The sequence below is a fragment of the Pelophylax lessonae genome (genome assembly GCF_965119305.1).
Source record: "Pelophylax lessonae genome assembly, chromosome: 12".
In the NCBI taxonomy this organism is placed as follows: domain Eukaryota; kingdom Metazoa; phylum Chordata; class Amphibia; order Anura; family Ranidae; genus Pelophylax; species Pelophylax lessonae.
The window spans coordinates 29,993,275-30,019,024 of NC_138779.1; the positions used below are offsets into that span (position 1 = coordinate 29,993,275).

The 25,750-nt window shown below is 48.5% G+C and overlaps 2 protein-coding genes across 2 annotated transcripts in view; one reads left to right on the plus strand and one right to left on the minus strand.

Moving 5' to 3' along the window:
- VPS26B (VPS26 retromer complex component B) overlaps nt 1-14,135 on the minus strand; it is a 36,149-nt gene extending 22,014 nt beyond the window's left edge. Inside the window, exon 1 of the mRNA XM_082274265.1 lies at nt 13,792-14,135. Coding sequence (XP_082130391.1) covers nt 13,792-14,014 — 223 coding nt within the window. The 5' untranslated portion in view covers nt 14,015-14,135. The remainder of the gene's footprint in view (nt 1-13,791) is intronic.
- Nucleotides 14,136-14,368: 233 nt separating this feature from the next.
- Nucleotides 14,369-25,750, plus strand: part of NCAPD3 (non-SMC condensin II complex subunit D3) — a 67,281-nt gene continuing 55,899 nt past the window's right edge. Inside the window, exons 1-6 of the mRNA XM_082273420.1 lie at nt 14,369-14,523; nt 15,598-15,752; nt 18,861-19,023; nt 20,359-20,543; nt 21,819-21,983; nt 25,319-25,380. Coding sequence (XP_082129546.1) covers nt 14,457-14,523; nt 15,598-15,752; nt 18,861-19,023; nt 20,359-20,543; nt 21,819-21,983; nt 25,319-25,380 — 797 coding nt within the window. The 5' untranslated portion in view covers nt 14,369-14,456. The remainder of the gene's footprint in view (nt 14,524-15,597; nt 15,753-18,860; nt 19,024-20,358; nt 20,544-21,818; nt 21,984-25,318; nt 25,381-25,750) is intronic.

Below are 25,750 nucleotides of genomic sequence, written 5' to 3' on the forward strand. Positions count from 1 at the left end.
TTTTATTTAGTTTGAAAGGAACAAAAAACAGAACACTTTTTTTATTGGTCTTATGTAATATTCTAATTTTCTGAGATACTGAATTTTGGGTTGTCACTAGCTGTAAGCCATAATCATCAAAATTAAAACAAAGAAATGCTTGAAATCTATCACTCTGTGTGTAACGCATCTATATAAAATATAGGAGTTTCACTTTTTGAATTGAATTACTGAAATAAATTAACTTTTTGATGATATTCTAATTTTATGAGATGCACCTGTATGTACTGAGTTCTAACTTTTTTTTTAAACTGCCCACTAGGTGGCGCATTTCCCTACACACACAGGAGCAGTGGGTGAAATCGCATGTGATTAGGTGCAGTGCAGTGCAGTTTGCGCCATTTTTTTTTTTTTTTTTTTTTTTATCGGTACTCGTTATCGGTGGATACTTGACTGAGGGTATCAGTACTCGTCGATAAAAAAACAGTATGGATGCACCCCCAGCATGCATGTCAACGAACGTCACAATGTATGTCAGCGCGTGTGAAGTATATGTCAATAGACGTGAGCGCACAGTAAGGCCCTGTAACGAGACCTCTGCTCGCTCGCTTCCGCTCTCCCGACACTCCTCTGCTACTAGTGAATCAGCTTGCAGATCGCAACGTCTGATGGTTCGCTCAACCAAGGCTCCGGGATCCAAACTACAGCTATGTGCCATTCGGAATCCATTAGAACAAACACCAAGCAGGCTGTATGTAAGTTCAAACAGGAAGACATTTATTGGAAGTACAAAACACACTTTTATACAGAATTTGGAAAATCCCGCCCCCAACAACCGCTTTACTATTGGTCAATTGTAAAGTACATGTAGTCCTCCTTCAGGTCCTCCTTAGCCATGCAAATGAGGACTTGAAAATGAGTCAGCAGGGATTAGTCCGATAGCTTGATTAGAAGGACTGTTATGTGTAATGAGACAGAACCCCCAGGGGGCAATCAATGAACACAATAGCCAGACACAGCACAATGGAGCCGTCTGGAGCCTTAAGACAGAGCAGAAGACCCCCCACTGTGTAACAGATTTCAAGGAGGAACACCTCCGCATTCCAAGGTTCATGACAGGCCCCCTTTCACACTCGTGCGACTTTTCCTGTGACTTGGGGCTGCAAAGTCACATGACAAGTCATACCCCATGATTTCCAATGAGTACCATTCATATCTGTGCGACTTCAAGTTGCAGTGACTTTAAAATTGCACCGGCACTACTTTGGTCCCACTCTGATGTGACTTAAGGTCCATAGACCAAGATTACACAGGCATTGCTTCAAGTCGCACCACTTTCAGGTCGTACAAGTGTGAAATAGACTAAAATAGATGGAAATGTAGATGCATTTTTTCCTACGTTTTAGCACAAGCCAGTGTGAACTGACCCTGCGCTAGTATACAGTACGGAATAATTAATTACTGCTGTGCATGAAATATAAACTCTTCATATTTGCCTTTCCAGGTCCCTCCCCCTCCCTCCCCCCATCATCAAACGTCACATAAAACATTTCATTACAAAACCTTATTTTAGACACAGTGATGTGATCACTGGGTCTCTGTGCTTTTCAATGCCAAAGACATTTTCAAATAAAACCCAATTTCATTACATATCTTAGTTAAGACCCAATGATGTCATCACTAGGTCTCTGTGCTTCTCTATGCAATGCAGGCATATCATGGCTAGTGGGAGGGGCCAGCAGGGGGCTGTACATAACTTCCTGAAAACATCATAGCACCCGGCCTCAGTACTCCCCCCTGGGTCCCAGTGAGCAGGGTCATGGGAGGAGTTACACAAAAATCAAAATTGATTGGTGGAGGTCAGTGTGGAGGAGTGGCTATACTGCATGCATCCCTCCCTACATACTGCCTACCTGTAATGCTGAACCTCCAGCATTGAAACAACTGAAATACAAAGACTGAATCAGGCGGGCCGGGGACAGTCAGGCTGCGGAGGGAAGGGCTACAACATGCGGCCCTCCAGCTGTTGCAGAACTACAAGTCCCATGAGGCATTGCAAAGTTGACAGTTACAAACATGACTCCCACAGGCTGAGGCATGATGGGACTTGTAGTTCCACAACAGCTAGAGGGCCGCCACTTTGGCACCTTCCAGCCAGGAAAGGGGGCGGGTTCCATCTGACTTCTGCTTTTAATGCACATTGTGGAAAGCTCTCAGTGTGCAGAGGGGGTGGGGTGGGAGACTCAATAGACAGTTGATGGTGGCCCGCACACTCTGCTGACTGCCTGCAGTTGATGGTGGCTCGCACTCTCTGCTGACTGCCTGCAGTTGATGGTGGCCCGCACACTCTGCTGACTGCCTGCAGTTGATGGTGGCCCGCACACTCTGCTGACTGCCTGCAGTTGATGGTGGCTCGCACTCTCTGCTGACCGCCTGCAGTTGATGGTGGCTCGCACTCTCTGCTGACTGCCTGCAGTTGATGGTGGCTCGCACTCTCTGCTGACTGCCTGCAGTTGATGGTGGCTCGCACTCTCTGCTGACTGCCTGCAGTTGATGGTGGCTCGCACACTCTGCTGACTGCCTGCAGTTGATGGTGGGCCGCACTCTCAGCTGACTGCCTGCAGTTGATGGTGGCTCGCACTCTCTGCTGACTGCCTGCAGCTGATGGTGGCCGCACTCTCTGCTGGCTGCCTGCAGTTGATGGTGGGCCGCACTCTCTGCTGACTGCCTGCAGTTGATGGTGTGCCGCACACTCTGCTGACTGCCTGCAGTTGATGGTGGTCCGCACTCTCTGCTGGCTGCCTGCAGCTGATGGTGGCCGCACTCTCTGCTGACTGCCTGCAGTTGATGGTGGGCCGCACTCTCTGCTGACTGCCTGCAGTTGATGGTGGTCCGCACTCTCTGCTGGCTGCCTGCAGTTGATGGTGGGCCGCACCCTCTGCTGACTGCCTGCAGTTGATGGTGGTCCGCACTCTCTGCTGACTGCCTGCAGTTGATGGTGGGCCGCACTCTCTGCTGACTGCCTGCAGTTGATGGTGGGCCGCACTCTCTGCTGACTGCCTGCAGTTGATGGTGGTCTGCACATTCTGTGTCCAGCCTGCGATCCTCTAAGCGACTCTGTTGCTCTGCTTAGATACCAGCAGTGAACTCGCACACCAGCTGTTTCCTGTCCTCCTTTGAAGTACAGAAGACTTCCGCCAGCAGGCCGCCTGTTTACTGAGATTTCCTCGCCGGAGGCTGAGATCTCCGCCGCCCGGCTCCGGGGAGGAATGAGATTTGATGAAGTCCTCATTCTAATATCAGCATGCATCAAACAACAAGAGGAGGAATGAGGAAATCGCAGCCAGCTGGGCCGCAATGTGATGGTGGGGGGTAACGCAGCTAACAAAAACAGGCATGTGAAGCGGGGCCCCCCTAAAAGGGGAATACTCCTGTATCCTCCTATACAGAGCTGTAATGTTCACCCCCTATTAGAGATGCACCGCAACCGATCCGCCCAAAATGGCGTTTTCTGCATTTTGCCGATAAAGAAAAAGGTGCCAATAACGCACGCAATTTTTCTGCAGCTTTACTGTGTGTATGGCGTGTTTTTCATAGGTTGTGCGACTCAAAAACTGCATGAAAAAACGTAACACGGGTGCGTTATTGATGCGTTTTCAATGCATTTCAATGGGGATGTGCGTTTTTTTTTTTAACTGACCAAAAATGCAGCAAGCAGGATTTTTACCACTTGGCAACAGCCCACACCGATGAGGCCGCACCGATGAGGCGGCGCTGATGGGGCCGCACCGATGAGGTGGCGCTGATGGGCCGCACCGATGAGGCGGCGCTGATGGGGCCGCACAGATGAGGCGGCGCTGACGGGGCCGCACAGATGAGGCGGCGCTGACGGGGCGCACAGATGAGGCGGCGCTGACGGGGCGCACAGATGAGGCGGCGCTGACGGGGCGCACCCATGAGGCAGGGCTGACGGGCCGCACCCATGAGGCAGGGCTGACGGGCCGCACCCATGAGGCAGGGCTGACGGGCCGCACCCATGAGGCAGGGCTGACGGGCCGCACTCCCTGTTAACAGCAGCAGTAAGGAACGGAAGACCAATCAAGTCTGCAACTTCAACCCCAGCTGTCAAACTGGGAAGATGATGTCGAGGGTGGGCGGGCAGTGACAGCAAGCCGTGCTCATCACAACATCGCCCACCAGAGGAGGGCGCTGAGTTGGTGGCGCCATGTTGGAGGAGTCCAGACCACTGCTGCAGTGTAGCCTAGGCGCCAGAATGCAATTTCCAGTAGCTATTGCGACCTGGCACCTGGGTTTTGTCAAACCCTGAAAATGCCTATGTGCTTTCCTCAACATGCATAAGGTGTTTTGACTGCACTGCGTTTTGGAGAACAAGCCTTTTTCCTGACACTTTTTGTTTACAAGTAAAAATCAGTAATTTTTTAACTTAGAATAATAACTTAGAACATTATAGATTTTTATTTATAGATTTTTTTGAGCAGAGACGATCGAGCTTTACAATTTTTTATGTCACACGGTATTTGCGTGGCAGTTTTTCCAAACGCAAATATTTTTTTTAAAAAAATACACTTTTATGAATTTTAATGCACACAATGTATAACCCAATTTTTTGGTAAGATATAAAAGATGACGTTCCACCGAGTAAAGACACCCAACAAATCACGCTTTAAAATTGCAGGAATAGCGACAAACTAGATCGCCATAGCCAATGCTTTAAAAGCTTTTACAGTTTAGCGTTACAGAGGTTTGGTGTTAGATTTATTGCTCGTCACTATGGCATTCAAAGCAATACCTCACGTGAGTGGTGTGATCGCCATTTACGTATGTGTGCAGGACCAACGTGGGCATTCACCTTAGCGCGCGAGCATGGAGGGAGGAGCGCTACATTTTTTACACTGATTCTTTATTATTATTTTTTCTGACCACTTTTATTTAAAAATGGCGCCTTTCACATCTAGGAAACTGAAAGTGGCGAAAAACGTTCATCTATGTACCACAGAGATCATCTGGGACCTTCCGGTCCTCCACGTGGTAAACAGGCGGAAGTGCCGGCTGAACACTCGGGTCTCCTGGAGGGACGGAAGAGCCTGGAAAAGCGCTGGTGGGTGGTGGGAGTTGTAACTAGTGATCGACCGATATCGATACCGATATTTTGGTCATCCGATATCGGTATCGGTCGATATTTTCGGACAATACTCTTGTGGAGGGATCTGGGGGTCTAAAAGACCCCAAACCCATCCTCGGCACTGAAAAGTATTCAATACGCCAAGTTTGGCTGTTTTGAATGCTGTCAGTTTTTTTAATTCGGCGCCGAGTACCCGGAAGTGATAACATGACATCACTTCCGGGTTTTTTACATGGAGATGCAGTACACAGGGTCTTTTCTTCAGCAGCCGCGGCGGTGGAGGTAGAATGATGCCTGGGTCTCCCGGTGAGACGGGAGACCCGGGCAAGCCACGGAAGGCGGCGGGAGGCGGGCGACATCCCCTCCCGCTCCTTGTAATGACAGCCGAGTGGCTTCTCAGCCACATCAGTTGTCATTACAAGACAGCCGACCATCGGCTATGGACGCCGGTACCGGGGTGATGCCTCTAGCTGCAGGCATCACCCCGGTACATGCACTTTCCCTAAATATCGGTAAATCCAAAGGCCGATTCCGATATATTGGGGAAAGTGCATATCGGCCCCCGATATATCGGTGTTGCAGATAATCAGTTGATCCCTAGTTGTAACCTCCCGCTGCTTGTAAAAGCAATCCAGTGGCTAATCGGCCGCTAGGAGTGCTTATACAAGGAATCCAGCTGACAACTGCAGACATCATCCTGATATAACAACTTAGGTTCCGTTTCCACAAGTGAGACTTGTCATGCGACTTTGCCAAAAGCAATATTCCCCCACACACACATTCATGGACATGGCTATAATGATGCTGGGTGCTGTAATGACCACCGGTTGGAAACCGTAGACAATCTGAATGGAGAAATGTCATCAGCACACAAAGGCTTCCTCGGAAGGGTCCAAAGCTTTTTTTACATGGTCACACTGTACATATGGCAACGTTTCGGAGCTACGCAGGGCCCCTTCATCAGGCAAGTCACCATGAAAATAAAGCTTTGGACCCTTCTGAGGAATCCTTGGTGTGCTGATGACATTTCTTCATTCAGATTGCCATGCGACTTTGGACACAGTCGCATGACAAGTCACAGCCCATTCCTATAGACACACTCCTAAGCATTGTAGACAGCCTTCCCAGAAGAGTTGAAGCTGTTATAGCTGCAAAGGGTGGGCCAACTCAATATTGAACCCTACGGACTAAGACTGGGATGCCATTAAAGTTCATGTGCCTGTAAAGGCAGGCGTCCCAATACTTTTGGTAATATAATGTACAGTGGACTCTTCCACCATATGGTCTGGTGCTCCTATTGTGTTTTTACATTTGGAATTAATGATAGTCTAGCAGGGGCTCCAACCCCTTTCCCAATCCATAGAGGAATGTGTGGCTTTACATATACTTTAGGTTATTTGCTTTGGAGAGAACGTCAAGCACCACGCTGAACAAGAACAATTACGTAGGTGAATTAGTACAAAAGAAACCCAAATTGATGACTAAGACACATAATAAAGTTGCAATCTGATTTCTTGGCAGACAGCTCTGTGACCCATTTCATACGTTGTATATACGCTCCCCGTACCGATCACACGCATTGGGAAGAATAGGTGATGCGGTTACCATGGCGATCATCCATGATTGAGAAGTTACCTGGAAGCCCCAGTGTGCTAATTTTACCATTTAAAGGAAAACTATTGAAGCAGTCTATCTCCGGGTTCTGTGCACCCCTGGGGTTCCCTGAGCATTCTTCCCATTGACCATCAATGTAAGGAGCATTCTTCCCACTGATCACCAATGTAAGGAGCGTTCTTCCCACTGACCACCAATGTAAGGAGCATTCTTCCCACTGATCACCAATGTAAGGAGCGTTCTTCCCACTGACCACCAATGTAAGGAACATTCTTCCCACCGACCACCAATGTAAGGAGCGTTCTTCCCACTGATCACCAATGTAAGGAGTATTTTTCCCACTGACCACCAATGTAAGGAACATTCTTCCCACTGACCACCAATGTAAGGATCATTCTTCCCACTGACCACCAATGTAAGGATCATTCTTCCCACTGACCACCAATGTAAGGAACATTCTTCCCACTGATCACCAATGTAAGGAGCATTCTTCCCATTGATCACCAATGTAAGGAGCATTCTTCCCATTGATCACCAATGTAAGGAGCATTCTTCCCACTGACCACCAATGTAAGGGACATTCTTCCCACTGATCACCAATGTAAGGAGCATTCTTCCCATTGATCACCAATGTAAGGAGCATTCTTCCCATTGATCACCAATGTAAGGAGCATTCTTCCCACTGATCACCAATGTAAGGAACATTCTTCCCACTGACCACCAATGTAAGGAGCATTCTTCCCACTGACCACCAATGTAAGGAACATTCTTCCCATTGACCACCAATGTAAGGAACATTCTTCCCACTGACCACCAATGTAAGGAACATTCTTCCCATTGATCACCAATGTAAGGAACATTCTTCCCACTGATCACCAATGTAAGGAGCATTCTTCCCACTGACCACCAATGTAAGGAACATTCTTCCCACTGATCACCAATGTAAGGAGCATTCTTCCCATTGATCACCAATGTAAGGGCATTCTTCCCACTGACCACCAATGTAAGGGACATTATTCCCACTGACCACCAATGTAAGGAACATTCTTCCCACTGACCACCAATGTAAGGGACATTATTCCCACTGACCACCAATGTAAGGAACATTCTTCCCACTGACCACCAATGTAAGGGACATTATTCCCACTGACCACCAATGTAAGGAACATTCTTCCCACTGACCACCAATGTAAGGAACATTCTTCCCACTGACCACCAATGTAAGGAACATTCTTCCCATTGACCACCAATGTAAGGAACATTCTTCCCACTGACCACCAATGTAAGGAACATTCTTCCCACTGACCACCAATGTAAGGAGCATTCTTCCCACTGACTACTAACAACATAAATCCCCGCATTTAGTAAGGCAGAGGAGGAAACATCAATTATGATCTGAAACGTGAGGATGATCAGATTAGTAAGAGGGGTGAAGGGGCGCACAGCCTGACAATGGCACCTGCACACTGCTCTGCACCACCCATACTAGAAAGATGAATGTGGGAGGAACGCTCAGTGTGTCGGCTGACACTGGTGGACTGGGGATCACGTTTCATCTGTAGTCTCATCTTTTTTACAATCTAATTGTACAATCTATGGACTCATTCATGAGACTACATTTTGTGCATGAAGGTGCATTGTGGTAAGAGGCTGATGAATTATGAATGAGCTGTGAACGCACCTCATTGCACAAATCCTGATCTATATTACAAAATGCAATGCAGCGCACTGCCATGCACACTGCCTTTTCTCCACTGAGCCTTGTGGATGTGCGTTGGGATGCAAGTAAAAGAATCTCCCATAATAAACAATAAAAAATTAAAGGCAGGCCCATTTCTAATTCTCTGAATTGGCCTCCCCAATAAACCTCTTCTGAAATGTGAAGAAAAAGCATTCTTTATTCCTTACTTTGCTCCTCCCCTGATAGAAGCCCAATTTGTTGGCATTACTAACATTGAGCTCTGCTTACTTCGTTGCTAGGGAACAAGCAGCCAGGTCACATAACCTCAGTTGTTATGGGTCAGGTGGCCAAGCTGCCCACACCAAGGAAACGTATGATGCTGTTTGGCCTGGCCGCCTGTGCCCTAGCAACCAATGACACCATGTGACCCAGCTGCCCTTGCCCGAGCAATGAAAGAAGCTAGATGCTATTCTGCTCAGTCTGCATCCTAGCAGCCAATGACACTGCATGGCACAGCTGCCGGCATCCTAGCAACCAAGGACACTGCAGTATGCCACTGCCAGCATCCTAGCAACCAAAGACACTGCATTGCACAGCTGCCGGCATCCTAGCAATGATTGACACTGTGCAATCCGACCACCTGTATCCCAGCAACCAATGCTTTCCAGCTTCTGTGCTCCTCTCCTGATAGAAGCCTGATTTGTGGGCATTATTAACATTGAGCTCTGCTAAATGAGTTGCTAGGGAACAAGTAGCTAGGTCAAATAACCATATTGGTTGGTATGGGTCAGGGGGCCGAGCTGCCGACACCAAGGAAATGCACAATGCAGTATGGATTGGCCACCTGCATCCTAGCAACCAATGATGCCATGTAGCCCAGCTGCCCGTGCCCTAGCAATGAAAGATGCTATTCAGCTCAGTCTGCATCCTAGCAACCAATGATGCCATGTAGCCCAGCTGCCCGTGCCCTAGCAATGAAAGATGCTATTCAGCTCAGTCTGCATCCTAGCAACCAATGACACTGAATGGCACAGCTTCTGGCATCCTAGCAACCAAGGATGTCATATAGCCCAGCTGCCCATGTATTAGCAACGAAAGTTGCTAGATGCTATTCAACTTAGTCTGCATCCTAGAAACCAATGGCACTGCATGGCGCAGCCACCAGCATCCTAGTAACCAATGATGCCATGTAGCCCACCTGCCCATGTCCTAGCAATGAAAGATGCTATTTAGCCTAGTCTGCATCCTAGCAACCAATGACACTGCATGGCGCAGCCGCTGGCATCCTAGCAACCAAGGATGCCATGTAGCGCAGCTTCCCATGCCCTAGCAATGAAAGATGCTATTCAGCTAAGTCTGCATCTTAGCAACCAATGATGCCATGTAGCGCAGCTGCCCATGTCCTAGCAATGAAAGATGCTATTCAGCTAAGTCTGCATCTTAGCAACCAATGATGCTATGTAGCCCAGCTGCAAATGTCCTAGCAATGAAAGATGCTAAAAGCTATTTAACTTAGTTTGCATCCTAGCAACCAAAGACCCTGAAAGGCACAGCCACCGGCATCCGATCAACCAATGATGCCATGTAGCCCAGTTGCAAGTGCCCTAGCAATGAAAGATGCTTTTCAGCATAGTCTGAATCCTTGCAACCAATGATGCCATGTAGCCCAGTTGCAAGTGCCCTAGCAATGAAAGTTGCAAATGCTATTCAGCTTAGTCTGCATCCTAGCAACCAATGACAATGCATGGCGCAGCCGCCGGCATCCTAGCAACCAATGATGCCATGTAGCCAGCTGCTCGTGCCCTAGCAATGGAAGATGTTAGATGCTATTCAGTTTAGTCTGCATCCTAGCAACCAATGATGCTATGTAGCCCCGCTGCCTGTGCCCTAGCAACAAAAGATGCAAATGCTATTCAGTTTAGTCTGCATCCTAGCAACCAATGACACTGCATGGCAGAGCCGCTGGCATTCTAGCAACAATAGACACTATGCAGGCTAATCGCCTGTGTCCCAGCAACCAAAGTAGCTGGACCATGGAGTGGCGGATCCATCTAAACCTATCACTGCTTGAAACAGATAAAGCAGAGGAACAGGGAACTGACAAAAGCTCTCTTGGCCCCTGATCTATGCCTACAAGCACCATGACACAAGTTCAAAGCAGAACGATCGTCAGCTCTTCTGATCGCCAATTTACCACTATGGGCCTGATGACGCCACAAGCTCAGGGCAGATAGATTGTCAGCTCTTCCGGTCGCCGAATTACCACTATGGGTATGATGATGCCATAAACTCAGCGTGGAGCGTTTCTTGGCTCCCCCCCCCCCCCCAATCTAGAGATCACCAGCCTAACTGCCCCCCTCAGTTTACATCTACAGGCGCTGTGACGCTACAGGTTTAGAGCAAAATCAATCATCAGCTCTTCTGCCAACCCAATTTAAATTTACAGGCGCCGTGACACCACAAGCTCAGTGCAGAACGATCGTCAGCTCTTCAAACCAATTTACAGTTGCTGTGACATCACACTTTTGAAGCAGTTCGATCGTCAGCTCTGCTGTCACCCCAATTTAAATCTACAGGCACCGCCACAAGGTCAGTGCATAACGATCGTGAGCTCTTTTGGCCCCCAATATACATCTATAGGCGTGGGGACGCCACGTGTTCAGAGATTGATTATCAGCTCTTCCGGTTTCTAATTTATCACTATGGACATGATGATGCCATGAACTCAAAGTGTGGAACAATTGACACCCCCCCCCCCCCCATTTACAACTACAGGCACCATGACACCACAAGCTCACTGCAAATCGATAGCCAGCTCACACCCCCCCCCCCGAACTTACATCCACAGGCGCTGTGACGTCACAAGTTTAGAGCAGATCGATCGTCGGCTCTTCTGTCACCCTACTTTAAATCTATAGGTGCCATGATGCCACAAGTGCAAATTGATTGTCAGCTCTTCCGCCCAACTTCAATTTACAATCACAGGCGCTGTGACCTCACGTGCTCAGAGAAGAGCGATTGTCAGCTCTTCTGGTTGCTGGTTTACCACCGTGGGCATGACGACATCACAAGCTCAGTGCAGAACGATGGTCAGCTCTTCTGCCACCCCAATTTAAATCTACAGGCGCTGTGACGCCACCAATAAAGGTCAGCTCAACTGCCCACCCCCCCAACTTACGTCTACATGCGCTGTGACTTCACTAAGGAAGATGGATTGTTAGTTCTTCTGCCTCATCCACTTTACAATTATAGGCGCTGTGACGTCACAAGTTTAGAGCAGATCGATCGTCGGCTCTTCTGTCATCCTACTTTAAATCTATATTCGCCATGATGCCACAAATGCAAACTGATTATGAGCTCTTCCGCCCCATCCAATTTACAATTACAGGCGCCGTGACGACACGTGCTCAGAGAAGAGTGATTGTCAGCTCTTCTGGTTGCTGATTTACCACCGTGGGTGTGGCAACGTCACAAGCTCAGTGCAGAACGACCGTCAGCTCTTCCGTAACCCCAATTTATATCTACAGACGCTGTGACGCCACTAACAACGATCAGCTCAACTACACCCCCCCCGCCTTACGTCTACAGACGCTGCAACGTCACTAACAAAGATTTATTGTTATCTCTTCCGCCCCATCCAATTTACAATTATAGGCGCTATGATGTCACAAGTTTAGAGCAGATCGATCGTCAGCTCTTCTGTCACACAATTTAAATCTATAGGTGCCATGATGCCACAAACGCAAATTGATTGTCAGCTCTTCTGCCCCATTCAATTTACAATTACAGGCGACGCGACGCCACGTTCTCAGAGAAGAGTGATTGTCAGCTCTGCTGGTTGCCGATTTACCACCGTGGGCATGACAACATCACAAGTTTAGAGCAGAACAAATCGTCAGCTCTTCTACCACCCCAACTTATATCTACAGGCGCTGTGACGCCACTAACAAAGATCAGTTCAACCCCCCCCCCCCCATATCTACAGGCGCTGTGACGTCACTAACAAAGATTGATTGTCAGCTCTTCCGCCCCAGTCCAATTTACAATTACAGGCGCAGTGACGCCACTGACAAAGATCAGCTCAACTGCCCCCCCCCAACTTATATCTACAGGTGCTGTGATGCCACTAACAAAAATGGATTGTGAGCTATTCCACCCCATCCAATTTACAATTATAGGCGCTGTGATGTCACAAGTTTAGAGCAGATCGATCGTCGGCTCTTCTGTCACCTTACTTTAAATCTATAGGCGCCATAACGCCACAAGCGCAAATTGGTTGTCAGCTCCCCCGCCCCATCCAATTTATAATTACAGGTGACGTGACGCCACGTGCTCAGAGAAGAGTGATTGTCAGCTCTTCTGGTTGCCGATTTACCACCGTGGGCGTGACAACATCACAAATTTAGAGCAGAACAATCGTCAGCTCTTCTGCCACCCCAAATTATATCTACAGGCGCTGTGACGTCACCAACAAAGGTCAGCTCAACTGCCCACCCCCCACTCCAACTTATATCTACAGGTGCTGTGACGCCACTAACAAAGATGGATTGTGAGCTCTTCTGCCCCATCCAATTTACAATTATAGGCGCTGTGACGTCACAAGTTTAGAGCAGATCGATCGTTGGCTCTTCTGTCACCTTACTTTAAATCTATAGGTGCCACAAGCGCAAATTGATTGTCAGCTCTTCTGCCCCATTCAATTTACAATTACAGGCACCGTGACGCCACATGCTCAGAGAAGAGTGATTGTCAGCTCTTCTGGTTGCCGATTTACCATCGTGGGCGTGACAATATCACAAGTTTATAGCAGAACAATCGTCAGCTCTTCTGCCACCCCAACTTATATCTATATGCACTGTGACGTCACTAACGAAGACGGAGTGTCAGCTCTTCTGGTTGCTGATTTACCACCGTGGGCGTGACAACGCCACAAGTTTGGAGCAGATCGATCGTCAACTCGTCACCCCACTTTAAATCTATAGGCACCATGACGCCAAAAGCGCAAATTGATTGTCAGCTCTTCCGTCCCGGTCCGATTCACATCTACAGGCGCCGTGACGCCACAAGCTCAGTGCAGAACGATCGTTAGCTCTTTGGGCCCCTGATTTAGGTTTACAGGCGCTATGACGCAACGTGTTGGGGCGGATCAATTGTCAGCTCTTCCTCACGTCTATGGGACCCTGACCATCGCCCTCCCCCGTCTCACAATCGATGACATGGGATGGATTTTTCTAGGCGTAGAAGGCGAACGCTCGGCTCCTACTCTTAGACATAAACTTGCACGCTCGGCCAGCTCGTCGCTCCCGGTTACGCCGCTGGCTCGTCGCAGAACGATCGGTCATCAGACGGCGCTCGCCCACAGACCCCATCTCACCGATCTGGCCGATGAATTCGATCTTTAGGCCTTGGTGCTCCAGCCTCTTGCCAGGGCTCCTCAGGGTGACGGTCACCCGGCCGGACACGGTCTCTCCATCATAGAAGAGGAAATATTTCTCCTTCTTTCCATCCTCCGTCTTGTGCTCCACCCGCCGGCGGCTCTCCGCATCGCTCAGGGTGATGTCCAACTCGGCGGACGGGCCGAAGCCGAAGAAGCTCATGGCGGAGTCCGGCCCCGGCGATCACTGACAGCTCTGCACCGATTTCCCCCGGAGCCCCCCCTGCTCTCCGTAGCTGTCTCCCCCGCACACTGCACATGCGCCGGGCTCTGCAAAGGCTAACGGGGCCGCATCGTGCGCATGCGTAAGGAGGGCAGGTTGCCCAGAGCAAACATGGACGCCGGGGAAACAAGAGAATGCGCTTGCGCAGAGCAATGGAACTCCACCGTCAGGACGTCGTCAAGGTGCTTCCATGTTACTTACTGGCAGCTGCCGTGTCTGGAAGTGAAACTCAGCCAGGACGCAACATGGCAGCCGTGGATTCTGGGCGGGACACCGGCGCTCCGTGGTGACGTCTTTGCAGGGAGTGCGCTGGTTGGTGGGTTTGTGTTTGGTTTTGGCGCTGCCCTTCTAACGAAGGAGAGGAGACACCGGAGACTGGCGGATGGCTGACACGGATACAGCGGTATTGGAGGCCCTGGGCCGCTTCGGGCTGCGGACCCTGAGGAGAGGTGAGCACCGGGCAAGCCTGGCACTACCCCCACCCCCCAGCATGGGTGTCCCTCTCTGCTAGCAGTCCCAGAATTGGGGGGGTCCCTTCCTGCTAGCAGTCCCAGCATTGGAGGGGGGGTCCTTCTCTGTTAGCAGTCCCAGAATTGGGGGGGGGGGTCCCTCTCTGCTAGCAGTCCCAGAATTGGGGGGTTCTCCTCTCTGCTAGCAGTCCCAGCATGGGGGGGGGGGGGTCCTTCCCTGCTAGCAGTCCCAGCATGGGGGGGGGGTCCTTCCCTGCTAGCAGTCCCGGCATGGGGGGGGGTCCTTCCCTGCTAGCAGTCCCAGCACTGTGGGGTGTCCCTCTCTGCTAGCAAGTCCCAGCATTGGGGGGGGTCCTTCCCTGCTAGCAGTCCCAGCACTGTGGGGTGTCCCTCTCTGCTAGCAGTCCCAGCATTGGGGGGGTCCTTCCCTGCTAGCAGTCCCGGCATGGGGGGGGGGGTCCTTCCCTGCTAGCAGTCCCGGCATGGGGGGGGGGGTCCTTCCCTGCTAGCAGTCCCGGCATGGGGGGGGGGGGGGTCCTTCCCTGCTAGCAGTCCCGGCATGGGGGGGGGGGGTCCTTCCCTGCTAGCAGTCCCGGCATGGGGGGGGGGGGTCCTTCCCTGCTAGCAGTCCCGGCATGGGGGGGGGGGGTCCTTCCCTGCTAGCAGTCCCGGCATGGGGGGGGGGGGTCCTTCCCTGCTAGCAGTCCCGGCATGGGGGGGGGTCCTTCCCTGCTAGCAGTCCCGGCATGGGGGGGGGTCCTTCCCTGCTAGCAGTCCCGGCATGGGGGGGGGTCCTTCCTGCTAGCAGTCCTGGCATGGGGGGGGGGGTCCTTCCCTGCTAGCAGTCCCAGCATGGGGGGGGGGTCCTTCCCTGCTAGCAGTCCCAGCATGGGGGGGGGGGTCCTTCCCTGCTAGCAGTCCCAGCATGGGGGGGGGGGGTCCTTCTCTGCTAGCAATTCCATATAGGATAGAGGGTTTGTATCATTGTGGGGGGGGGGGCTCCTGGGGACAATGACCATTATAGTGAAATCTGATTTTATCTTCTACTTTCAGCATGGGTGGACTCTGTCTGGGAGTTGGAATTTACTGAGACAGAGCCTCTGGATCCAAGGGTGGAGGCTGAGATCCTAGAGACCGGAGTGGAGGCGTTCAACAACCTGTATGACAGTCTGCTGCCGTTTGCTTCTGCGGATCAGGAGAACACACGGGTGAGTTGGATGTGAAGTCAGGTTATGGCTACTGAAATATTTACATATTCCTAATGAGCTGTAAGAATCGGCCCTCACTGACTGGAGCAAATAATCCTTAACAATAAAAAGCCCGGGTTCACACTATGAATTGCACGGGAACGCGCTGCACATTCCTGCCCGATTCACATGTGATTCGGTACGGTGGTATATGAGCCCATTAATTTTGAGTGGGCTAAAATCGCACTGCATCACGTGCATTACTTTTCTAAACGCACTTCCACCAGATCACACATTACTGTTGCACCATGCGCAGACAAATGCACTGCATTTGTGACCTGCATTTTGGGCGTCACTACCTTAAAGCGGAGTTCCAGCCTTTTCACTCACCTGTCCAACGGTCCAGCGATGCGGCCGCCCGAAGTCTCGATCCTCTCCCTCTGGTCTCGGCGGCGCCGGCATCACTGCTGTGGGCACCCGGCTGTGACAGTTTGCGGCTTCACAGCTGGGTACCCACTGCGCATGCGCGAGTTGCGCTGCGCGTCTTGATTGGCCGGCAATCTTCTGGGACCTCTGACATGTCCCAGAAGATTGCAGGGAGGGGGAGAGGAGAACTTCCTTTCAGGGTGCCGCGGCGCTCCGAGCGGAAGTGGGAGCGGGTACCTGTCAAAACTAGGTACCCGTTCCCCCCCCCCCCCAAAAAAATGACATGCCAAATGTGGCATGTCAGGGGGCTAGAATACCTAAAGCGGAAGTTCCACTTTTGGGTGGAACTCCGCTTTAAGATTGCCGATTACTGCAGATCACAACCCCAGTGCGTTTTGAATGCGGTGCGGGGAAACGTGTGCCTAACTACCAGCAAGAATGGGTGGGGGCAGCGGGTACCTGATTTTGACGGGTATCCACTTTCATTGGCGCTCTTGTGCTCCGTCATCCACAGTGGGGGCACTCTAATACAGGAGGTGTCACTGGCCATGTCAGCAGGTGAAACAGAGGGTAGAAGGAGGGGGGGGGGAACTAATTCAGCCACCATGATTAAGCTGCAGTACAGGTTAGTGATCGACCAATATCGGTTTTTCGTTGCCGATACCAATATTTTGGCCATTGCATGTCGGTATCAGTTGATATGGGCCGATATTTTGAACATTTAAAGTTTTGCAAAATAAGCGCAATTTTTGGCACAAATCTGTTACTGAACATGTTAATGTTCTCCCTGTGGTGGGTTGGTGGCTGGCTGGCACCCTGTGGTTGGTGGCTGGCTGGCACCCTGTGGTTGGTGGCTGGCTGGCACCCTGTGGTTGGTGGCTGGCTGGCACCCTGTGGTGGGTGGCTGGCTGGCACCCTGTGGTGGGTGGCTGGCTGGCACCCTGTGGTGGGTGGCTGGCTGGCACCCTGTGGTGGGTGGCTGGCTGGCACCCTGTGGTGGGTGGCTGGCTGGCACCCTGTGGTGGGTGGCTGGCTGGCACCCTGTGGTGGGTGGCTGGCTGGCACCCTGTGTGGTAGGCTGGCTGGCACCCTGTGTGGTAGGCTGGCTGGCTGGTACAGGGCCTGTGGCTGGCTGGCTGGTACAGGCCTGTGGGTGTGTGGGTTGCTGGCTGGCACCAGGCAGCTGTGGGTGGGTGTATGTATGGCGGCTATGTTAAACACACTGTGTGCACTGTACACTTACTGTCCCGATACTCCCCAACTCCAGACGAGGCTGAGGGAGGCGGCCTAAGAAGGCAGAAGCTGTCCCAGTGCGCCAAGGCGCGTGGTGCAACATACGCAATGACGTCACAACAATATCGGTAACCTCCGGGGCCGATTCCGATTTATCGGGGAAAGTGCATATTGGCCCTCGATATATTGGCTTTGCCGATAATCGGTCGAGCCCTAGTACAGGTATATTACATTTTTGGTTTAATACCACATTATTAAGGGTCCCAGGACCCCTTTTCACCATCGTGTAATGTGTTGCACTTAAAGGAGAAGTACAGTCAAAGTTTGTTTGGCTGTATTTCCACAGAAGTGCAGTGCATTCTGCACTCCCGTAACCCGTTTTCAGCCGACTAAAGTCCGCTAAAATGATTCTGGATGCATAATAACCATAAAATATTACAAACAACAAAAACCTTACATCTAAAACATAGGCTTGAATATAGAAAATAGGCATAAACTATAAATGATAAATTTAAGTAAAGTGTAAACAAATAGTCCCATCCCAAAGTGCGGAACAAGTAAAATAAAGCCTCTTGAAAGACCTTTTAGATTTTTGATGCCACCAACAAGCACCTTCAAACTGAGTGATAGTAAGAATGCTCGCTTATCAGCTCCCCATGGACCCCTTCTCCTAAGGCCTCCTCCTGGACCGATTTCTCTATCCACCAGAGACACCGCCGATCAAACGCTTGTATCTGAATTTTTAATTTCTAATCATGTAAAGAAAACAAACACAGGCCTGTGTATAGTATAATAAAAGTATTCGATTTTTTTTTTTTTAACAAAGAAATACACTCGCGTGCGTTTAAAAACACTGCGCATGGAAGAAAAAATAAAAAAATCACCAAGCCGGCATAGAAAGTCCACTTCCTGGAACGGGATGAAATCAGTAGGTGGCTCCGCCCAATGTGTTGCATCAGGAAAAGACGTTTTCGGTAGAATTGTGATTGCCAGTGCCCCAAGTCCGCTCTTCTTGGTGGTCTCTGGCTCATGCAGACCATGCTTCTCTCGCTACTGTTGTCTCTAACAGTGGAAGAACTGGCAGCCACATCCTTGGGATGAGATGTTGCCACTGGTAGGAGGGCCTGCCCAACAAATTGCAGGAGTAATTCCAGATATTCTAACATGCCAACAGTTAGAAATTGAAGTTTATTCACTGGTTGTGAGAGCAGACCTGCGATCCATAAAATGATGGAAATATTTGAATGCCTGTAGGTTTGCCCCAGATCTTCTGTAATAATTTCCAAAATACTGCCCAGTATGCCAGTCAGGTAAAGTTGAAGAAAAGTCAGAAGTTCTTATCTGCATACTTTGTTCCAGGTCAGTGATCCAGTGTTTTGAAGCTAGCGCGCAACCATTAGTCTACACATATAAAGAGCTGCAATATGCTTTCCTTTTGTTAGTAATTGTACATAAATGTCTGTTTTGCAGAGTGTCTGGGCTATATTTGCAGAGAATGACATTTGCCGTAACTCCCTGGTGGCTGTGCTTTACCACTTTGTCCATGTTGGAGAGAATAAGAAAGCAGGGTATATGCAAAAGTATTTGGGCCTGCATGCAGCTGGCCTGTACTTCCTGCTTCTGGAGATACCCGGTAAGTGTCTGATGCTTTTTTTTTTTTTTGGGGGGGGGCTACACAGCTCCTATTGTGGGAAGTTGGTGTATGGTAGAAATGTACAGAAAAATGTGGCAACCGCCCCAATCTATAACAGCAAGGTGAACGTTGAAGGCCAATGCACATCACAAACAGACAAAAGATTTCCCAGCATACTTAAGTGACCAGTCGGGAAAACAACCAATCGCGCCCTATCTAACAGTTTACATTAAAAACAGGGTTTTGTTTGCACACATTTGCAAATATTTGCACTCAGTTCGCAGCTGGCCGTTCACAGAGCGCAGCGTGATTTGCGCGTGTGCAGTAAGAAAACTGCTGTGAAGCCACAAGGCCACTTTCCCTTAGCTGAGATGGTGGCACCAGCACCTGAAAGCCAAATTCAGGAGCTGACACTGCTGGATCCCTGGACAGGTAAGTGCCCTAATGGTAAAAGTCAACAGCTACTGTGTTTGTAGCTGCTGACTTTTAATTTTTTAAGGAGGGGGGGGCGGAATTCAGCTTTAATCTATCGATTCTTATAGGAGCTCCTACTATGAAGCCTCTGCAATTTTAGGGTTTGGACCGCAGTATATACAGAGGTCCCTTGGTGTGGGCACTGCGGCTTGTGCATATATTTGCAAATGTGTGCAAACCAAACCCTCTGTTTTTAACATAAACTGTTAGTGCCGGTTCACACTAGGTTGCTCCGACTTAGGGGGCAACCGGTGAAGTCGCATGCAGCGCGACTTGCACGGACTTCATAAAATGAATGTCAATGCAAGTCGCCTCCAGGTCGCCCCAAAGTAGGACCCTTTTTCTAAGTCGCTCCTATTAGACCCTAGTGTCGCTCCTATTAGAACCGGTCCTGTACTACTCAATGACCGTGACGGTGCACGACTTGCCAGGCTGACCAAGTCACCTGACAAGTCGTATTAGTGTGAACCGGCACTTACAGGACCAATTTGGTTGTTTTGCAGGCTGGCTGGTAAGTGTGATGGAAAATCTTTTGTATGGTAGCATTCCCTGCGAACACCTTTTGGTGTGTACACCTAAAGCATACCTGCGCTGTGCCCATGCCACTCTCCCCAGCAGCCCACACTCTGCCACTCCGTTTTGTTGCCAGGAGTGAACAAAAAAAAAACCCTAGTACGTGCAGAGGAACATGTGACAAATTTTATTATCTAGTGGCACTGCTGCTTGATGATTGGCCCAGCGCTGTCACAGGGGCAGGAAGAGAGTTCTTAGCCCTTTGTGAGCTCCATCATGTGGTTGAGAGAGGGGGCTTTTAAACTGAACTTTTACCCCCCTTTCAATGTTTGTCCTTTAATACGGCAGGGAGTGTCGCCAATCAGGTGTTTCACCCAGTCCTGTTTGATAAATGTGTGAACACCCTGGAGAAGTGTTGGCCACAGGACCCAGACTCTAGCCGCAAAAGGAAAAAGGACACTGTGAAAAGCTCTCAAGAAAACAACCGTGGAGGCAGAAAACGTCCCAGGCCTGTGCGAAGAGAGATGGAAGAGGTAAAGCTGCTAAATGGAGATCATTTCATGATGCTTAGCCCAGATCCGTGGCATTTGGTGTTTTTTTTCTAGCCATGAAAAGAGTACTTGTGCGTGTAAGGTCCCATTTATACTTTTAAATGGGGCCATATGAAATTAGATGCAGGGGTTCCCTGTCTTTTGCTGTAGACGGGAAGCCCGACAGTCTGTGACCAGGGCTGATCATTTGCAGGTAATTGCTGCACAAACTATTTAGAATGCTATCAGCCATGGGAGCCAATTGCAGGGAATCCCTGCTGGGTCTCCCTCAGCTAATCGCAGAGTGCTATTTGCAAGTGTGAATGGGGTCTAACTGTTTATGGATGACAACCTTAATTGTTTCCATACTCTTAGTGGTGTATTTATCGTGTGCAATAGTACTCCACTATGCCTCAGCCTGCATTTTAAATACATTTCATAAAAGGCAGGCCGAGGTGTAGTCTGGTGGAGTTTTACCTAAGAGCTCTGTGATTGGTGGGAGAGGCCTGTCATTTGATTTTGACTGGTCACATGATTGGGATCTCCTCCTGGATCTTTTTGTATTCTTTGAATAGCGGTTCACTTGCTTTAGGCCTCTTTCACACAAACGGTCCGATCAGATCCGCCTGTTAGTTTTTCAGGCGGAACTGATCGGATGCCCCATGCATCTCTATGGGGCAGCGGATGTCAGCGGAGCAAGTCCGCTGACGCCCGCTGCCATCCGATCCGGTCTGTCAAATCCGGACGGATGGAAACCCTATTTTCCATTCGTCTGGCGGATCGGATTGGATGAGAATGGATAGGCAATCCGTTCTCATCCGATTTCTCCCATAGGGGACAGCGGGGATCTGACAGCTCCGTCTCCGCACACAGAGCGGAGATGGAGCTGTCATCCGCCTGCTCAGCGGGGATCAGCGGATCTATCCCCCGCTGAGCAGAATGGACTCTGTCGACAGAACGGAGCCGTGTGAAAGGAGCCTTAGAGTCAGTAAAGCAAGCAGTGCAATGTTGTTTTGCAAAGTACATCATTGTGCTTTTCTAAACGTGCACTGTTTTTAATGTTGGGGTGTTCTGTAGTCCTGACCCTTCCTTTCCTAAGGTTATAACGCTTTTACTCCATAAATGCAATACAGGCAGTTAGCAAATGTTCTCGCCCTAGTAAAAAAAGTGCTGTTTCTGGCAGGATCACCATGTAAAAATATAGGTGGGGGTTGGGAAGAAAACAAATGCAGCTACCACATCGAACGACTGAAACGTTATTCTTTTTTGTGTAATAAGCTGGATGATATATCTGAAGAGGAAGAAGGAGAAGAAGTCTATTTTTCCACCCGAGATCTCATGAACATCAGAGATGCCATCGTCGTCCTCTTGAAAAGCTTTTTGCGTCTTCTGGCAAAGTTCTCCCTGAAGGACAAGCAGCAGAGCATGCTGAACTGTATGCAGGTGAGGAGTGACATCATATTCATCCTGGCTTGATTGTACAACAAGAAAGTAATGTTGCCTAAAGTGATATGTCATACTTCCCTGTTCTGTACAGTGGTTTTGCATAGAGTCGCCACGATCATCTTCTGAGGTCCCTTGCTGACGATCTAGGTCCCCTCCTTTCTGCCAGGTGCCCCCAGAGCAAGCAGCTTGCAGTGAGGGCTCCCGAGCCCCAGCTCTGTGTGTCCATTCAGGCACAGAGCCACGGATCACCCCACCCCCTCTTTCCTTATTGGCTCACTGGCTGTGAATGTCCAATGGGGAGGGGCAGCCATGGCTTTCATGCACATTGCTGGAGGAAGATTGGGCTCCGGGAGAAGGGGGGGGGGTGTTGAAATGCATGAAGGTGGTAAATCTTGAGCCATTACAAACACTTTAAATAACATTTGTCTGATATATGGGTCCTCATACCAGGAAAGTTATGTTACCTGCTCTGCTTCTGCTTAAAGTAGTATTTGCTGTGGTATTTGTCCTTCTTTTTAACAATTTTTCCTACCATCGTACGTCGTATTGTGAAAAAAAGAGATGGACATCTATTTCTAGAGTGACCGTTATTTAAACAACACTGTAGAAATGGCCCTGGGGCAGCAAGTACACCAACTAATGCAGATGAACCCAGCTGTCCTAGAACAGCTTAGTTCACAGGCACAGTGTGCAGAATCGATCGGAATGGCTCTGCGCCTTCTAATCACGGATAGTGTTTTATTATTACAGTGGAACCTTGGTTTACGAGCAACTTGAAAGACGAGCAAACATTTTTTTATTTTTTTTGCTTTGGTTTGCGAGCGCCGCTTTAATATACGAGCAGCGCCCGCACCCGGAAGTGACGTCATCAGCCGAGTGCCAAGTGTCTCGGACTTCTGCAGAGCGGATGGAGCACCTGCATTCTAAAGAGGCACAAGTCAGGCTCAGGCACAAGTGAGTTATAAAAGGAACCAAAATACAGTACACATGGCTGAACAATTCTTTTCAAAGGCAAAGTGCAGGTTAATTTGTTTCATTTTTACTGTACAGTACTGTATTTTGAAGTTCAGCTTAATTTGTTTTATTTCTACAGTACACTTTATACTGTATTTTGTATTGCCATAATGAATAAATGTTTGTGGAACGAATCATCTGAGTTTCCATTATTTCCTATGGGAAAATCCGCTTTGATATAAGAGCGCTTTGGATTACAAGCATGCTTCCGGAACAAATTATGCTCGTAAACCAAGGTTTTACTGTATTATTATTATTATTATTATTATTATTTAGTGCCGACAGTTTACGCAGCGCTTTACAGCTTGAGGGTAGACAGTACAAATACAATACACTTTAATACAGTAGGAATCAGAGGGCCCTGCTCGTTAGAGCTTACAATCTAAGAGTTTATAGAAAAGACCAATTACAGCAATTTCAGATCTACACGTTCTTGTTACAACAGAAGACAGAAAGAAACCGGAACGAATGAATTGCTCATTAGTTCTGATGTAAACACAGATCATGGCAGCAGCAGTATGTATCTTTTTTTTTTTTTTTTTCTTCTATTTATTATTTTTTAGCATTTACAGTATTATTATTATTATTATTATTATTATTATTATTATATATATATATATATATATATATATATATATATATATATATATATATATATATATATATATTTTTATATTTTTTTTTTATCCCTTTTTACTACCCCTTTTTCTCCTACACGTCTAAACTCCAGCATGCCCCTATGTGACCTTCATGGCCTCTTGCACACAGGGCCATGAATCTGCAATGCATCCAGCAGGGAGTGCAGCACCTAGCTTAAGCCAATTGCAGCCCTTCAAAGTTTATGGACAGGGCTAAGAGCTGTACTGAGTGGTACCCAGATTTTGGGCCCTATGTGTTCAGTGATGATTGTCCATGATGCAGAAGACCTGTGGTGTGGGCATTCATCCCTGATTGCATAGTCCCTCAATGTGGGGGACCAATCAGTATAGCGCTCAGCCACAGGTTGTCATAGATTTTTGGTAGACTGCAGGAGCACAACGTTTCAAAATTTAGGCTGGAGTGCTATAAGGGCATGACCCCCTCCTATATTCACTAATGCAATAGTAGAACAAAACACTTGGCCCATAGGGATTTAGAGGGGTATTGCCCAAAAATGTGTACAGACAAAAGTAATCAATTTTATTTAATATATCATATAAAGTAAAACGCATACAGATAAAAGGTTTATGCACTACCATCCAATGCAGTACATCACATTAAAGATGTTGAAAATATCAGATGAGCATCAAACATGTCAAATGAACATCAGGCATGTGTCAGAAATGCTTCTCAATCCGTCTCATGAAACAAAGTTCACTTCATCAGGACCTAAGGTGGATTTCTGGCTGCTAACCAACATCTGTAAGAGAACCGTGTCAATAACACATTGTAGAGCAGAAAAAATTCCTGTATATAAAATGGAGTTAAACTGTGAAAAAAAAAAAAAAGAGGGGGGGGGAAACACATATGTGTGACATACTTTACACATAAAATGTGATGTATCAATCATGAATTACTGAGAGTCATATTTTGGATGAAAAGTTCTCCCAACAGGGCACATGCCTGATGTTTTGACGCTTGAAAAGTATTTTTGACACGTTTGATGCTCATCTGATATTTTCAACATCAACTTTAACGTGATGTTCTTCATTGTATGGTAGTACATATACCTGTTATGTTATATATAATGTGTGTGTGTGAGCTTTATATGATATATATTGGATAAAATTGTTTTACTTTTGTCTGTACACATTTTTGGACAATACCTCTCTAAATCCCTATGGGTCAAGTGTTTTTTTACTATTATGGTAGACTGCAGGATGCAAGTCTGGACATGGCCTCCTTTCTGCCTGCACTAAACACCTGTGCCGTTCCTTCAGAGCCCAGTGCCGTGAACGGTGATGTAATCGTGCCTCTGGCCAATCAGATGGCCGGATGATGCGATCCAGGAAGCAGGACGGCCGAACATGTCGGCCGTCCCTTCGGCGCTGCGGGGGCTTCGTTTTTAGGTAAGTACTTCATAATGAGCTAGTATGCGATGCATACTAGCTCATTATGCCTTTTGTCTTTAGGTTTTTTTTTTTTTTCTTTTCAGCCAGTTTACTTCCTCTTTAACCCATTCTTTTCCATTCTCCCATTGTGATCAGTACATAACACGTATATTAAAAAAAAAAAAAAAAAAAACAGTGGTTATTTAAAAACCAGCAAAAGAAAGCACTATTTTCAAATTCATTTGGGTACAGTGTTTAATGATCAACCTATTGTTTCTTTTTCTCCAGATTTTCATAAACTTGACTAGTTTTGAAACGGTGCCCCAGGAACTTTCCTTTTCAGAATCCATGTGAGTTAATCTTCCCTGTTTTTTTTTTTTGCTTTTTTTTTTTTTAGGACTCCTTTGGTACATGGCTTGGATGAATGAGTAGCTAGGAATGCAGTTTAACCAAGTTGCTAAGCAGTATTGTAACCAAATCTTAAAGCGTTCCACCCAAGAGGAACTTCCGCTCATTTGTTTCCTCCCTCCTCCGGTGCCACATTTGGCACCTTGGAGGGGGGACTTGTTTTTGACAGGTACCCTTCCCCACTTCCGGTAGGCGGCGCCGTACCTCGGAAGCTTGGCCCCCTGCTATCGAGCCGAATGCGAAGTGCTCTTTGCGCATGCGCAGTAGGGAACCGCCCGTGAAGCCACAAGGCTTCACTGCCGGGTTCCCTTA